Below are 16,483 nucleotides of genomic sequence, written 5' to 3'. Positions count from 1 at the left end.
AAACATATATCTAAAAGAGCTAAACAGACAAAAGAATACACGTTTAATCAATAAAATAGCGATTATTCTATCGATTACTTTCTCGATTAATCAAATCGTGTTTTTTTGCACACATCTGTGTCCTGTGAAAATAACAGATCTAAAAGCTAACACATCACAATGTGACGCGTTACGAGCTTGTAGATAGAAACCTTTTATTATATCCAAATCATTTTGATCTTCTTTTGAAACGTTTAACCTATAATTACATGCCCAAAATAGGGATCGATTATTAATAGATTATTTTATTAAAGTATCCATTATAAAAACAATTATACAAGCGATTACTTGGATTAAGTGTTGTGCCTTTACATTCCACTGCATAGCTTACCTTTAATGGAAGGATCCATCTCTGTTAAGGCCAAATGGACACCACTGGAGTCTGGCCTGTGGCCAGATGGGGACAATGACCTGTAGCCTTGGGAGAATGACCTCCTCTCTGTCTCCTCCAGAACATCTACAGGATGAGAAACATGAAAACATGATGATGAGCGTTCACTGCAAAAACACAACTCACCATTGAAGGAAGACTGGGAGAGGGTGGCAGACAGCAACGTTGTTTCCTTGTCCTCAGAGGGTTCGCCAAGTTTCCCCCCACAGCGGCCGTGGTCGTTGTGGTCCAGTGCGACAGGTCGCAGGTCACCGGTGGGTTCTGGGAAGGTGAAGTCTGTGTCTTTGGCGGTGTGGAAACTGGTGGTGCTCTCCTGAGTGTACAGTAGAATGAGTAGATTGAGAGATAACATTTTTGTTAGTCGTGTTCTTAAAAAGAGCCAGATGATAAACAAGTCAAGTGAAATATCATGTTAATTCTGTTTCAGTTAGTTCTTCAGAGGATGATCAAGTTAACTCAGAAGTAACAGGATTATTGGGTTTGTTGCTCATAAACAATTTTACACAACACAGCAGTATGATGCAAAAGAAAATGTCCCCAAGCCTGCACCTGGTGGCTCCGACAGCAGGTCCACGCCTTGCGAATCCCACGGATCCGAGTTCGAATCCACCTGGCAACTCTAGCAAGTCTTTTCTTGCTCCGTCCTACTGGTCTCTCCTCTCTCTGTCCTACGGGCATCTCTGCTGTCTCCTCTCTCTGCCCTAGGATCTAAATAAAGGATAAAAATGACAAAAATAAACTCCTAACAGCTCATGCAACTTAAGTAGGAAAGTTCAGTTCAAGTCCTTCTGGTGTTATATATATAATATATTACATTATTTCAGTTTGAATGTTAAAACATTGTAAATCGTACAAAATTAGGATTAACACAGTATTTAAAAACTAGAAGTCCCACTAATGAAACGAAATGGGTGGAAATATGTCATATGTCCAAAACTGTTACTTTTCAGGATTCTAATTAGAAAATAGCAAAAGTAGCAGATCTACAAGCTCAAAACGCGTTGCTTCGTGCCGCGTTTCGAGCTTGTAGATCTGCTACTTTTGATGCTTTGTAAAAAAGTAAGTTAGAATAGGGAGATAAGAGGTTTCTACCCGACAGCAATGAAAAGCAAAGCAAGCAAATACATACAAAACGTAAAATATTCATATTAAAGTGCTACAGTGCAACACTGTACACTTACATGCATGTCTGGAACGTTCTCCACGAGGAACTGTGGAAACATCCCTATCACACAAACAAGTACAAAAAGTCATTGATTAGTTGATCGACAAATATTAACCGATCTAAATTTTAGTAATCAAATAAATAAGTTAGTGATGTATCATGTAAACATTTGTAAAATGTACTACAACTTTACCAAATGCTTGTCTTTCTTGTATATTATGAAATAAAAAATAAATTTGTGGGTAAACATATCCCAATTTATTTTAAACAAATAACAGGTGATTATCATTAAATTACAACAATGGCCAATAAGCTGCCCTAATAGCATTTAAGTTCAATAATATCTAGCAGAAATATCTAACTGTGAGCATGTAGATCGGCTATTTTTAGTGACAAGATTTGGTGTACACTCTAGACTTGTTTCCCTCTACACTGTAGAAGTACTCTGTTACAACAAATTTACTTGAGTAAAGTATTAAAGTATTGGTATCGAAATGTACTCAAAGTACCAAAAGTAGAAAGTAGTCATTATGCAGAATGTCCCATTTTACAAGTTTTCAAATGTATAATTAATAATATCTAAATCTTTTGAAAATAGCTGATCTACAAGCTCACAATGCATCACATCGCAACGCATTGTGAGCTTATAGATCTGCCATTATCAAATGGCCAAAATATATATAGGGCTTAATGGTTAATATATGTTTTGTAATAATCAAAATCTACAAAGTAACTAAAGTTTTCAAATAATTGTAGTGGAGTAAAAGCACAATATTTGCCTCTGAGATGTAGTGGAGTAGAAGTAAAAGTATTTAAAATACTCCATTTAAGTAAAAAATATCTCAAAATTGTACTTAAGTATAGTACTTGAGTAAATGTACTTAGTACTTTACACTTTGCAATAGAATATTTCTACATTATGGTATTACTACTTTTACTAAAGTCAACCAAATCTGAGTAGGCCTGTTTCTACCATGGGAAACCATCTTGAACTGCTAGTACAACGGTGTCCTGTGCAAAAAAAAGAACAGATCTACAAGCTAAGCCCATGATACTACAGGTTGTTAGCTTGTAGATCTGTTCTTTTTCACATGATTTGAAGGACAACAAAAAACAAGCTACAATGAGACGTTTTAAATGCAACTCATTTACACCTAGTACGATTATAGCATGTTGTAGTCAATAGATACATCTTCAAATAAAGGGTGCAAGCATAGCTGTAGAATACAACTCTCGTAGACATATTTATGATTCTGACGTTTTCAATCTACGAGAGTTGTAGGGTTCACCCCCCATGGACACAGGGACTTTCAGCACTATATCCCGTAGACACTCCAAACATGTACAAATTGAAGATAAAGGTGCTTACCCCCACGCCCCAAATGTTAACTCTCGCTACGGGGTAGTAGTTTAATGTAATAATCCATACCTTTCAATAAAGAAGTGTTTTAATGCCGTCTGTGGCCGAACGCCATTTTTTCACTCTTGTTTACTTACATTGAGTGTAATTCCGGGTTTCACCAGATGGGGCGCGGAACTACCGCCCATTGGGAACTTCCGACAGAATCAGCCACAGACGGCATTAAAACACTTATTTATTGAAAGATATGGATTATTACATTAAACTACTACCCCGTAGCGAGAGTTAATATTTGGGGCGTGGGGTAAGCACCTTTATTTTTACCCTACAACTCTCGTAGATTGAAAACGTCAGAATCATAAATACGTCTACGAGAGTTGTATTCTACAGCTAGTGCAAGCATGACTCCAACTCTTTTCAAGAATACTAAACTTTCTTACCGGGTGCACGGTCGGGAAAAGTAATGTTACAATAAATCTCAGTAAGAGAATACCAGCACTCACGGAACAGTCATTTTAAGGCATTGGTTCTCAAAGTGGGGTCCGGGGACCCCCAGGGGTACTTGAGGGGGTTCCAGGGGGTCCCCAGCTAAATGATGGACAGGAATCAAATGGACCCTTATGGGTCTGTAACTCTGAGAGTGTACAAATGGAACCAAATGGACCCGTTAGGGTCCATTTGGTTCCATTTGTACACTCAGAGTTAAATTAACATTGATTTTACAATATGAATTGGGGTCCCAGAGGTATAAATGCCATTAAATGGGGGTCCGTAGCCTAATGCATGTCAAACTGGGGGTCCTTGAAATTAAAATGGTTGAGAATCACTGCTAGAGAGCCGTAAAAACCTTCTCTTATTGGGGTCCCTGGTTTATCTTTTCAAATTGGGGTCCGTGGGGTAATAAGTGTGAATTTGGGGGTCCTTGACATGATCAGGACCCCCATGATCATCAGCGGTGTGTCTCAACGACGCAACGCTGATGAAGGCTTAACGCCGAAATCAACGACACAACTAACGTCCACAAACAGGCAGACAGTGACAAGCATAATGATGACAACGGTATAGCTAGAAGTTAACTCAGGCTCATTTGCATTTCAACCTAGACTAGCCTTGGATCAAGACGGTAATATAATATATGACAGCTAGTCTTGCACCAATAAGGTAAAACCTCGACTATGATGACAATCAACGGTGGGTAAGGTAACACAACCAAAATAAACCAAAAACCAGCTGTTCAGCACCACGATGACTAACCCGGTCACCTGCACGGTATCACAATGACTTTGTTGTAGCTTCTAAGACACATTAACTAACTCAACGCTACAATCAAACACACGTACAATAAGGCATTTTAAATAGCATAACAACGACATTTCCCCCTAGCCCCCCAAGGCCCGAGCATCATCAAAATGAACTCACCTATAGTTGAGCGTTGGTTGAAGAAAGGCTGGTTATAAAAGGAAGAAAATACAAAAAAATCCCAAGGAAACCGTCCAAATCTGACAAGTTGTGGTCTAAAGCCTGGGTTGTGATGATCTGGTGGTCGTTGGTGATGAAAATCCTCAAGTCAGTTAACCGTTAAAGTCCTTTGAGATGATGAGTCTCGAAGGTGGGAAATGCGTGCGATTCAAGTCAATGTCACGTAGCATCTGAGCCCGTTCGCGCCGCTGAACTTTTTAAAACCTAAGATTCGCTGATCGTTCATTGGTCAGCCATCATAACAACGTTGCTATTGGTGTGTTCTGTTCCCATCATGTCTCGCGAGAACGGTCTGTGAAATGGCAAACCAACGCTCATTGGCTGCACGAAAGTACGTAGCCAATGAGAACAGCGGGTTTACAACAGCGCGATACGGTAGACGTTACCTTGTCCCCAAGCGACAGACAGTCAGACAGGTGTCTGTTGTTTGGTTGATTTTCAAATCAAAGCAACTTTCATCTACGTCACGAAAAGTACAAAAAGCCTAGGATGAAGAAAGTTCGTTACAGTTACAAGCAGACAGCAGAGATGGAGAGTCAGGAGAGATGCAGTGCGTTTGTAACCGTGTGGACCAACAGTTCTACACAACTGAGTAAGTCATTTAAATGTAACGTTACTAATCTATGCTTCATTATACACTCATTATGTACGTTATATACATTATATACGTTATACACTCCCGTTGCAGTGACCGCTTGTGTTTTAAATCCATGTCTGTCTCCAGGCAGATTTGGTATTTGCAATGAAAAATGTGTTTTTAAACCAAAGCAAACGTTTAAACCGTACGAGCTTCCCAGATGGTCGCATTAGGCTAATTATTAGCCTAATATTAGCCGCTAATATGCTTGTTATTATCGTGCTTAATAAAAGCAACATGTTTTCATGTTATCCTTATTGTTTTTTTGCTTTTAGTTGTTTCAATGAATGTCTGAGGAAGGTGTTTAGTGAGCAAAACGTTGCTATAGTTGAGCTCCAGTTGTATCTGCAGGTTGAACAGCGTGTGGTTTATTGATCCTATCTTTCCTACACACCTGTCAGATACTTTTAATCTAGGTGTGCCAAAGCTTTTTAACAGTTGTTATTTGAATTAACACATATATTGAGCTGTATACTTTCACAGAGGAGGTCTACATCATAGAAAAAACGGTAAAAAATGGTAGCTCTGGTCCATAGCGTTGGAAGGAGTACTTCTCCTTCCAACGCTATGGACCAGAGCTAGCCTAACGGACAAATAATTCAAATAAAAACAAAATCAACATTCTAGTCAAACGTCAGCCTAAATATCTTAATGTAGTATTATTTAGGCTTATCCATTTAGTTATTCTTAACCTCTTTATAGTTTACTTATCAAAGAATGTCAAACTACTGTATAAGCATTTGAACTATATAATGACATAAAGCATGTTAGCTGGTTTCATGGGTTGATGGTTTCATGGTTTCTCTCCTGTAGGGAGTCACTTTGATGTTTTCATGGAGGAGGCAGAGAGTAAGAAGAGGAAGAGGTCATTGTCACCAACCTCATCATCAACGTCATCCTCATCCTGTTACAATAAAGGTAAGCTATGCCACACATTGTGAGCTTGTAGGTCTGCTATTTTTACTATATTTGATATTTTTTGTTCTTTGTAATTTGTGCTGTTAAATACTATGAAGCAAGTACTCCAGTACTTTAAGTCAAGTACAAATTTGACTTAGCAACTTTCACTTGTCGGCAGTGGTGTAAAGTAACTAAGTACATTTACTCGAGTCCTGTACTTACAATTTTGAGGTATTTTTATTTTACTGTATTTCCAATTTTCAGTACTTTTACTTCTACTCCACTACATCTCAGAGGCAAATACTATACTTTTAAGCTCACATGCGACACATTGTGAGCTTGTAGATCTGCTATTTTCATTTAAAAAAAATACATTTTATACTTTTGAAAACTTGTTAAATGGGACATTCTGCTTAATGAGTACTTTCTACTTTTGGTACTTTAAGTACATTGTGATACCAATACTTTTGTACTTTTACTCAAGTACATTTTGAATTCCGGACTTTTACTTGTAACAGAGTATTTCTACTGTTGTGGTATTGATACTTTACTTAAGTAAAGAAATTGAGTACTTTTTCCACTACTGCTTGTAGGTTCATGGGTTCATGATTTCATGATTTCTCACCCTGTAGGAAGTCACATCATTGATGTTTTTATGGAGGAGGAGACAGCGAGGAAGAAGAGGAAGAGGTCATTGTCCTCATCCTTATCACCATCTTCATCCTCATCTTCATCCTCATCCAATGATCTGAAGAAACTGATCGCAGATCAGCTCTTTAGCGGTGACAGGGATGGTGAGGGCGAGCTGGAGGAGGAAGAGATCGTTGATATCCCTCTTCAGCGCAGTGATGACGAAGATGATAATGATGAAGATGATGAGGAGGAGGAGGAGGAGGAGGAGGAGGAGGAGTCCGACCTAGACGACTTCATAGTGGACGATGATGACCAACCCATCACCAGTAAGAAGAAGGTTGATGCAGCCCTGCTGGAGGCCCAGGAGACCTTCGGTGGGGACTTTGACTTTGCTCACGTTGTGGCTGACAGCAGAAAGAGCGTGTTTGAGCTGTATGAGCCCGGTGAGCTGGAGAGCAGCTACATGACCCACCAGGACAGCAAGATCCGCTCCACCGACATGCCCGAGAGGTTCCAGTTACGGTCAATCCCTGTGGAATCTGCTGAGGATGACGAGCTGAAGGAGGAAGCAGAATGGATCTTTAGACACATCTTCTCCACCCCAACTATTTCCAAGCAGGTATTGTATCAGCTGTGAAAACTGACCAGACACGCACACACGCACGCACGCACGCACGCACGCACGCACGCACGCACGCACGCACGCACGCACGCACGCACGCACGCACGCACGCACGCACGCACGCACGCACGCACGCACGCACGCACGCACGCACGCACGCACCCACACACGCACACACCCACACACCCACACACCCACACATAGTCATTGTGTGCTATACATTTTGTCTACCCAGTTGCGCATCTTTGTTGATGTGAGACAAGGAGCGATATTACAATTCTTTATATGTAATAATTAAAAATTGAGGCTAAACGTTTGTTCAGTGATATTGCATTAGCTTAAAAAATAGCCTCAAATATAATTTTTCTTTGTTCTTATAACTTTTACTTTACATATTTTGTTTTTCCATTTGTATTGCCTAAGTAAATAATTACCAGTTTACAAAAACTTTTACTCACACACCATTTTCTTAACCCACAACATCTATTGATTAAAATATAATGCAAGTTTATGTCTGTTTCTTAATCAGGAGAGCACAGATCACCTGGACAGAGGAACGACCACAAACTTCAGCAGGAAGAAAAAGGCCCGAACAGTTTCCAGGATTAATGAGGCCCTGAACTTGATGAGGAACCAGCACTTGGAGGTTCCATTCATAGCGTTCTACAGGAGGGAGTATGTGGAACCAGAACTGAACATCAAAGACCTGTGGAAGGTGTGGCAGTGGGATGAGAAGTGGACTCAGCTGAAGAACCGCAAGCAGAACCTGAAGCGCCTCTTCCAGAGGATGCAGTCCTACCAGTGTGAGCAGATCTTCGCTAACCCTGACAAATCCCTGGCCGATGGCATCTGTCTCTTGAACACCACCGACATAGAGAGGCTGAAACACGTCCAGACCTTTGACGAGCTGAAGGATGTGAATGACCACTTCCTGCTGTACTACGGCCGAGACATCCCCGAGATAAAGAACTCTGTGGAGGTCAAGGATTGTCGGAAGCAGGCCTCACACAGGGACATGTACAGCCTCTGCCAGAGAGTGGGGCTTCATGGCTTGGCCAAAGACTTTGGCTTGACACCAGAGCAGTTCGGAGAAAATTTGCGACACCGCTACCAGCGCCACAAGACGCAGCAGTTCCCAGATGAACCTGTGAAGCTGGCCAAAGATTATGTCTGCAGTCAGTTCACCACTCCTGAGGCAGTGCTTGAAGCTACAAGGTACATGGTGGCCATGCAGATCGCCAGGGAGCCCCTAGTTCGACAAGTTCTCAGGCAGACTTTCCAGGAGAGGGCGAAGGTCAACATCAAGCCAACCATAAAAGGCAAGAAGGAGATAGACGAGGGTCACTTCGCCTACGCTTTCAAGTACCTGAAGAATAAGCCTGTGAAAGAGCTGAACGGGGATGAGTTCCTCAAGATGTGCTTGGCTGAGGAGGAGGGGCTGCTCAACATAGACATCTGTATTGATATGATTGGTGTCAAAGGGCGTCCTGGTGACCAGACATACTTAGATGAGATCAAACAGTTCTTCTGCAGGGGTTCGTTCAGGCACCATGTGCAACAATGGAACAGGCAGTGGACCTTGACCATAGAGAGAGCCCTCAAACAGTTCCTCTACCCTCAGATGTCCAAGGAACTAAAGAACAAGCTCATTGCTGAGGCCAAGGAGAACATTGTCCAGGTAAGTGAGCCTGATATCTGATACTCTTTGCCAGTCGTGGAAGAAGTACTCACATTTTTTACTTAAGTTAATGCAGCAATACCACAATATAAACATATTTTGACATGTAAAAGGCCTGTGTTCAAGACGTTACTTGAGTCAAAATACAAGTATTGGCATCAAAATATTTTCTAAATTTAAACATGCATTAAACATATCCGAAAATAGCAGATCTACAATCTCACAAGCCGGCTATTTTCGAATAGCCAAAGTATAAAACAGGGCTTAAGTGGTTAATGTATGTTTTGTATTAATAATCTAAATATGCAAAGAAACTAGTAACTAAAGCTGTCAAATTAATGTAATGGAGAAAAAGTACCATATTTGCCTCTGACATGTTGTGGAGTAGAAGTATAAAGTATCACAAAATGGAAATACTCAAGTAAAGTAAAAGTGCCTCAAAATTTTATTTTAAGGACAGTACAACGCTACTTGGGTACATGTACTTAGTTACTTTCCACCACTGCTCTTTGCATGATTGTGCATGTGCACTGCACATCTCTTGTATAATAACGCTGTCCATTTGTGCTTCTAGTCCTGCTGTAGGCGGTTGTACGACTGGCTGAAGGTGGCTCCATACAGACCAGAGCAGCAGGTCCAAGGTCGAGGCAAAGGCATCCGAGTCCTGGGAGTAGCCTTCGCCCCCAGCAGGTGGGTGTTCCACAGGGTGTGACACAGACACTAGGGTTATTCTAGTTTATTATTGATAATAGCACTGGTGCTACTACTACTAACAGTACTACAATGAATATGCAATAATAACACTCAATAACATTCATTTTCATGTATTCTTACTTGAAGACAGAAATATGCTGCATATGCAATAGGTTCATGTAACAAAAGTGTGTTTTTGTAGCTGGTACCAACTACTACCTCCTTGCATGTCGTTACAGGGATACACCAGTGTTCTGTGCTCTCATCAACGGCCAGGGAGAGGTTACTGACTTCCTGCGTCTGCCCAACTTCCTGAAGAGGAAGGACGCCTTTAGAGCAGATGAGAGGAAGAAAAAGGTAGGCATTGATTACAAGACAACAATGTACTCCTGTTGGCACAGCCAGCTAGCTGGTGCATTTATCCCACAGGAACAGACCTAGTCACCACATCACAGGTTTGAATCCCTCTCATAAACTGTAACGTACCCTCTTTTTACTCTCTCTCTACTGTCATATAAAGCACAAATAATACTTTGGAATTACATTATTTTAATAATGATAATAATAATGCTATTATTTTTTCCTGTCATTCTCAGGCTATTGATATAGAAAATCTGAAGAAGTTTCTGAAAAGCAAGAAACCTCATGTGGTCGCTGTTGCTGGAGAGAATAGGTGAGTCAAGTGTTTGATTCCTTTCTTTGTTCTGTTCTGTTTTGTTTTGTTTTGTTTTGTTTATTTTCAATCAGCTTTCTTATGAGTGGTTTTCTTAGTACTGATGCCAAATCTGTTTTTCTTATGTCTGCAGAGATGCTCTTATGATAACGGAGGACATCAAAATGACCATCAGTGAGCTTGCCAAACAAACCTCTCTGCCCCCCGTGGGAGTGGAGTTGGTCGACAATGAACTGGCTACACTGTACATGAACAGCAAGAAGTCTGAGGTAAATAATATATTTGTACATAGTGTTTGTATTTGTTGATGTGTATTATTGTGTAAATGTTCTATGCTATGTTGATGAATTGAATACATAGGACCACAATGGAAACAAGTCCCCAGGACTTTTTTGTGTTATCCTTTTAGCCTTAATGTCTTACTGTACCATGTGCTGTTTACATTTCTGACAAAAAAGTATTCAATCAATCAAAAAAGAACACACACCACCTGTGTTTCCTAGGAGCCTACTGTATGTAAGGAGCCTATAACAGCAGGTTTTAACATGACAGAACTGTGCCCTGTATGTAGGCAGTCAAGTGGCTCACCATAACAATCTGCGCCTGAACATCTCTACATTTTAACTGCTATGATTGTATTTCATGTCAGCCCAGCTTGTAAAACTTGATGAACACCAACATCCACAGCATAAACACACTGACACAGCTAAAGGAGAATCTTTCCAGATGTGTTTTAATAAATCTGTGTCCTCTGTCTGTCTGCCCCTGTGTTCAGGTTGATTTCAGAGACTACCCTCCCCTGCTGCGACAGGCTGTGTCCATAGCCAGGAAGCTCCAAGATCCGCTGGTGGAGTATGCTCATGTCTGCAGCAGTGATGAGGACATCCTCTGCCTCAAACTGCACCCTCTACAGGTGAGAGATTTACTATATAGAAATCAACGTGCAGAGACTATTAGTTGATAAATAATCCACCACACAAAATATCAATGATGCAGATATTCTTTGTCAAATTGTTATTATAATAGTATTATTACCCTTTAATGCATTTTAAAATGAGGATTAAATTGAAAAGTTGAGCTGAAAATAGTCCTTAGAGAAAAGATTGACTTCAAATGTCCATGACTTACTAACTCGCAATGATCTTTAGCAAACATTAACTCAGTTATTCAGGTATGCTCTGTAACATAATGACCTTTGAAAAATGTAAACAAACGTGATGAGAGTCGATCTATAAGCCCACAACGTGTCGCAAAGTGTTATGAGCTTGTAGGCTATTTAAAAAAAAAAAAAAATGTGGAAAAATGTTTAAACAACACAAATCTTGTACGAGGATCTCTGGCACAAAATATTTTCAGATGAGGGGTCTGCAGCCAAATACATATACATTTGTGGGGTCCTTGACATGAAAAGATTGAGAACAACCGCTTTAAATGAATAACTGTGTAATGTTAACCTGTTTTGTTTGTGTTATTTCCCCCATCAGGAGCACGTAGTGAAAGAAGACCTGCTCAACGCTCTGCACTGTGAAATCATCAACAGAGTCAATGAGGTGGGAGTGGATGTGAACAGAGCCATCGCCCATCCTTACACCCAGAGCCTGGTCCAGTTTGTGTGCGGCCTTGGACCCAGGAAGGGCTCTCAGCTCCTCAAGGTGTGTGATCATTGTTCATTCATGTTATGTCAGGAAGAGCGCCTATGGGAAAAGCCTGTTTCAGATGTAATGGGGTTGTGGAGCAGGTCATGTTATGACGGAAAGTTTGGTAAATATGCAGTTCAGTTTATGAATTCAGACACTGGCTACATGTAAGAGATTTCAGTTTCTGAACTGCATATTACTTTACCTGCTATACTGCTATATTAGTGTGCCTGGTTCTGCAGATGATCCATTTAGTTTTCTTGTGTCTTTTCAGATTCTGCAGCAGAAGAACACTCGTCTGGAAAACAGGACCCAGCTGGTCACCATGTGCCACATGGGGCCCAACGTCTTCATCAACTGTGCCGGTTTCATCAAGATTGACACTGTGTCACTCGGAGACAGAACAGACTCGTACATTGATGTTCTGGATGGTTCCCGGGTCCACCCGGGGACGTACGAGTTGGCTCTGAAGATGGCTGCAGACGCCCTGGAGTATGACGAGTTGGCAGAGGATGCCAACCAGTCGGCGGAAGCCCTGGACGAGATCCTGGAGAACCCGGAGCATCTTAAACACTTGGACCTGGACGGCTTTGCTGAGGAGCTGGAGAGAAAGGGTTATGGCAAGAAGGGAATCACTCTTTATGACATCCGCGCTGAGCTGAGCTGCAGGTACAGAGACTTAAGAGTTCCTTACAGGGTCCCCAACACAGAGCAGGTCTTTAACCTGCTCACAAAGGAGACACCACAGACCTTCTATATAGGGAAGCTGATCACCAGCGTGGTAACGGGCATCGTTCGCCAGCGGCCGCAAGGGAAGAGAAGATATGACCAGGCCATCCGTAATGAGTTAACAGGGCTGTGGCAGTGCCCCTTGTGCCAGCAGGACAACTTCCCTGGACTCAGCCAGGTGTGGGACCACTTTGACAGCAGCTCCTGTCCAGGCCAGGCCATTGGTGTTCGGACCAGGTTGGACAACGGCATCGAGGGGTTCATTCGCACCCAGTTCCTCAGCGACAAGGTGGTCAAACACCCTGAGGAGAGGGTCAAGGTGGGCATGACGGTCTACTGTCGCATCATGAAGATCAACATCGAAAGGTTCAGCGTTGAGCTGACGTGCCGCACCTCCGACCTGATAGACAATAGCAACGAGTGGAAGCTCAGCAAGGACAGGTACTATGACTGTGACATGGAGACAGAGTCCTTCAAAGATGAGGAACAACTGTGGAAGAAAGCACAGCAAAAACACAAGCGTGCAATCATCCACCACACCAACTCCAACAATGACTTTGAGTCCATGCACCAGGCAGTGGTGACCAGGGTCTGGTGACCTAGAATGTAATGATATTTGTAAATATAATTGTATATATAGTAATAACACTGCATGCATGTATGACAATCAATGAAATTTCAATAAAACTGTTAATATGGAATCTTTACAGTCTTTAAAGTATTTTTGTTAATATGGACAAATGTTGCATTATTGAAGGCCAATGAGTGATGGAGTGAGTGTATGTTGTAATGTGTATTGCAAAAAATCACGAAAAATAAGAATCAGTGTATGGGTAATGAGAATTAAATAGAATCTTTATTCACATATTTAGAGAATGTGTACAGGTTTTCTTTTCACTCATATAAACATGCATGAACATTGATCAAACAACCACAAACAAAACAAGGATCAGTCAGAAACATCACGTAGCCTACTTGAATCCACACTGAAGTACAGTGGACAGGTTTTAAAATGTTTGTCATGTACAGTCAGGGGTGAGTTATGGGTGATTTACTCAAATATTTTCCTCTAAAGTGTAGCTAAAGATTTATGGAAATGTGATTGGCACTGTAGCCTCGGCCACTAACAACAATATCCAGTTAGACAACAAGAGGACCTACCAATAACTGTACTTCATTTGAAAGAGTGAACAACACTGACCATGAAACAAAGACATTTCATCCAGGTTAATTGCACTCTTGACAAAATCTTGCATTTCAAACCGGTATGATTTTGCTTGAGCGAGACACACAAATCTCAACATCTTTGGAGATCAATTGGAAATTATTGTTACAGGAGAGTATTAAAACATGTGACCACGCGATGCCACCATGGAGGTTGTGGGTTCAAACTTCAAATCCATGTGGTGCATCCGGCTTTGTCGAGTGTCTACACAAACACAATTGGCCTGTGTTCGGAGGAGGGAAGCCGGGCGGTGAGGGTGATATTTGTCATTGCATGTAATCCTACAGGCTAGGGCAGCACCTGTAAGCAGGGAGTGTTGGGCGGGAGGAGTAGGACAAAGGCTCTACGTCCTCCTGGTGGGGGCTCCTCACTGGTAGGTGACTTGCTCCTCACTTGTAGGTGAGTCAGATACAGTAGGATGCAACAGCAGTGACGACACAGAAATGTGTGTGGGGAAGAATAATGACTAAATTGCTCTTGTGGTCATGTGACCACAAGAGCTGTAACTTATCTTTTGTCCCACATGTAGTATGTGAAAATATTTCAGTCCAGCTTTAAACAAAAACATTGATAGTAAACAGTGAAATCCTCTGCTCTTCATAGACTGGATGAATGAGGACACCTGGTGGTTGTTTCTAGTTACTGCATTATGTCACAAAAGGATGGTTGATTCTATGATGGTAACGCTTTACTGAAATGACACCTGTCATAAACAATTCACAGAGGAGATTGTGTGCACATCTTGTACCTGTGTTTAGGCCAGGTACTGGACATCAAGGCAAGAATCATGGAGAAGAGGGTAAAACATCCGCACACTGGTTTAAAGCTCCCAAAACGTATTTTATTTAAATGTGCAACATTTCAACCTTATAGGTCTTCATCAGGCAAATGTCATTTTGCCAAATGAAGACCTATAAGGTTGAAACATTGCGGCATTAAATAAAATAAGTTTTGGGGGCTTTAAACCAGTGTGTGGCTGTTTTACCCTCTTCACCTGTCAAAAACATGACATAGCAGGTTTAATTATCAAGCTGTCATAACAAAGACTTCACAAACAATATCAACTTTGCATTTAAAGTGACATAAATGACTGAATGACACTTAATGACATTTAAATTCATAAGCAGTAAAATACAGAGTTTTAATTTATCCATTTTTAACTCAGAATGTACAAAAGGCTACATTTGTACCAAGGATTTTACAGTGTAGTCAGTTTATAGCAATGGTTCTTAAACATTTTCAGGTCAAGGATCCCCAAGTTGGCATTAGGCCAGACTCTGAAAAGATTTTCAAACTGTTTTGAAACTGCTTAATTTTCCTGGGGACCCCTGGAACCCACGGAAAGACCTTTGAGAATCACTGATTTAAAGAGTCCCTCTCCATAATGCCAACAATGCGATGTGATAATGCTCTTAATCTGATCAATGATGACCAATTTGTCCCCTAATGTAAATTAGTTTGAGAGGCAGAGCAGACATTATCCTATAATAGTCATACACATACACAGGGCACAAACACAATTTACCAAAGGGTTTAATCTACATGTACAGCTTATAGCCTTTGCTGCTGTGGGGACAAATCATTCTTTTGTATCTAGAGTAGACCTTAGTTTGGATGTCATTGGTCAGACATCATCAAGTCACATTCCTGTCTGAGCAGGTGGCCAGTACACTTTAGAATGATAATGGACTTTTCTCAGCACCTGTCACTTAAACATCAGTTAACTGACACTTGTGTGATATTGATGGCTACTTTCACTAGACAGTCAAATCCTGTTAATTTAACTCTGAGAGTACAAATGGACACATTAAAACTGTGTAGTCTCCCCAGTCACATAAACTCATGTTGCCAAAACATGAAAGTAAAATCCTCAGTGTCAATTTTGGACCTGTTTACATGACATTACATCTGTATGATTATGATGATTATTATTTTAACTAATGCATATTGCTTGTCAGTACCCAGGTACTGTCAAGCAATGACTTTAATAATGTTATCAGGCACTGGAGATTGTTTTCTAGAATCATCAATCAATATGAAGACATGTACAGTATAGGGTCTTAAATATTATTATAATGTATTTGTTCTTGGTATATATCTAATGGTTCATTCATGCTAGTATAGGTTAGATTCAAACCTATACTAGCATGAATGAACACAATGTTTAATTTAATACATTAAATTGAGTTGGTAAAGTGGAACATTGATGCGGATATTGGGATATTTGCAGACTCATCTTGAATGGAATAGGATGGAAGGATTGTTTATGTAACACAGAGTTTCTGTTAGTGCTTTTACGGTATATGTTAGAACTGTAAAGATGGACGGAGTCCTCTTTAAACAATACAAATGTGTTTATTCACAAAAGGTTGGTGATACAAGTTAGGTTACGTCTCTGTCTCTGCGTCTGCATACAGTACATGTATATCAAAGGCTCTCTTCCTGTGGCTTGGCGCCTTGCATTTACCGTGATACCAGCTCTCGGCCGCAGGCACATTTATTACCGTATATGACAAGAACCAAGTCTGTTTGCATCACTCTTCATCTTGTGGTCATCACATTCAGAGGTGAATTTCAAATGGCGACTGTTAATGTTGAGTTACTCTATGTAGTTCAGTTGGG

The 16,483-nt window shown here is 40.9% G+C and overlaps 1 protein-coding gene across 1 annotated transcript; it reads left to right on the top strand.

The window, feature by feature from the left end:
• Positions 1-4,923: 4,923 nt before the first annotated feature.
• On the top strand, positions 4,924-13,234 carry LOC308099599 (transcription elongation factor SPT6-like; the record flags this gene model as incomplete). The annotated part of the gene is made up of 11 exons (XM_080448336.1): positions 4,924-5,026; positions 5,885-5,989; positions 6,604-7,223; positions 7,756-8,904; positions 9,479-9,594; positions 9,837-9,954; positions 10,194-10,270; positions 10,404-10,539; positions 11,046-11,183; positions 11,755-11,922; positions 12,182-13,234. The coding sequence occupies 11 exons, from the start codon at positions 4,924-4,926 to the stop codon at positions 13,232-13,234; spliced, it is 3,783 nt and encodes a 1,260-aa protein (XP_080304462.1).
• Between the last annotated feature and the right edge of the window lie 3,249 nt (positions 13,235-16,483).

Source organism: Gymnoscopelus braueri, assembly GCF_963280865.1.
Source record: "Gymnoscopelus braueri genome assembly, chromosome: 13".
NCBI lineage: Eukaryota > Metazoa > Chordata > Actinopteri > Myctophiformes > Myctophidae > Gymnoscopelus > Gymnoscopelus braueri.
This window is presented reverse-complemented; position numbering and strand designations above follow the sequence as displayed.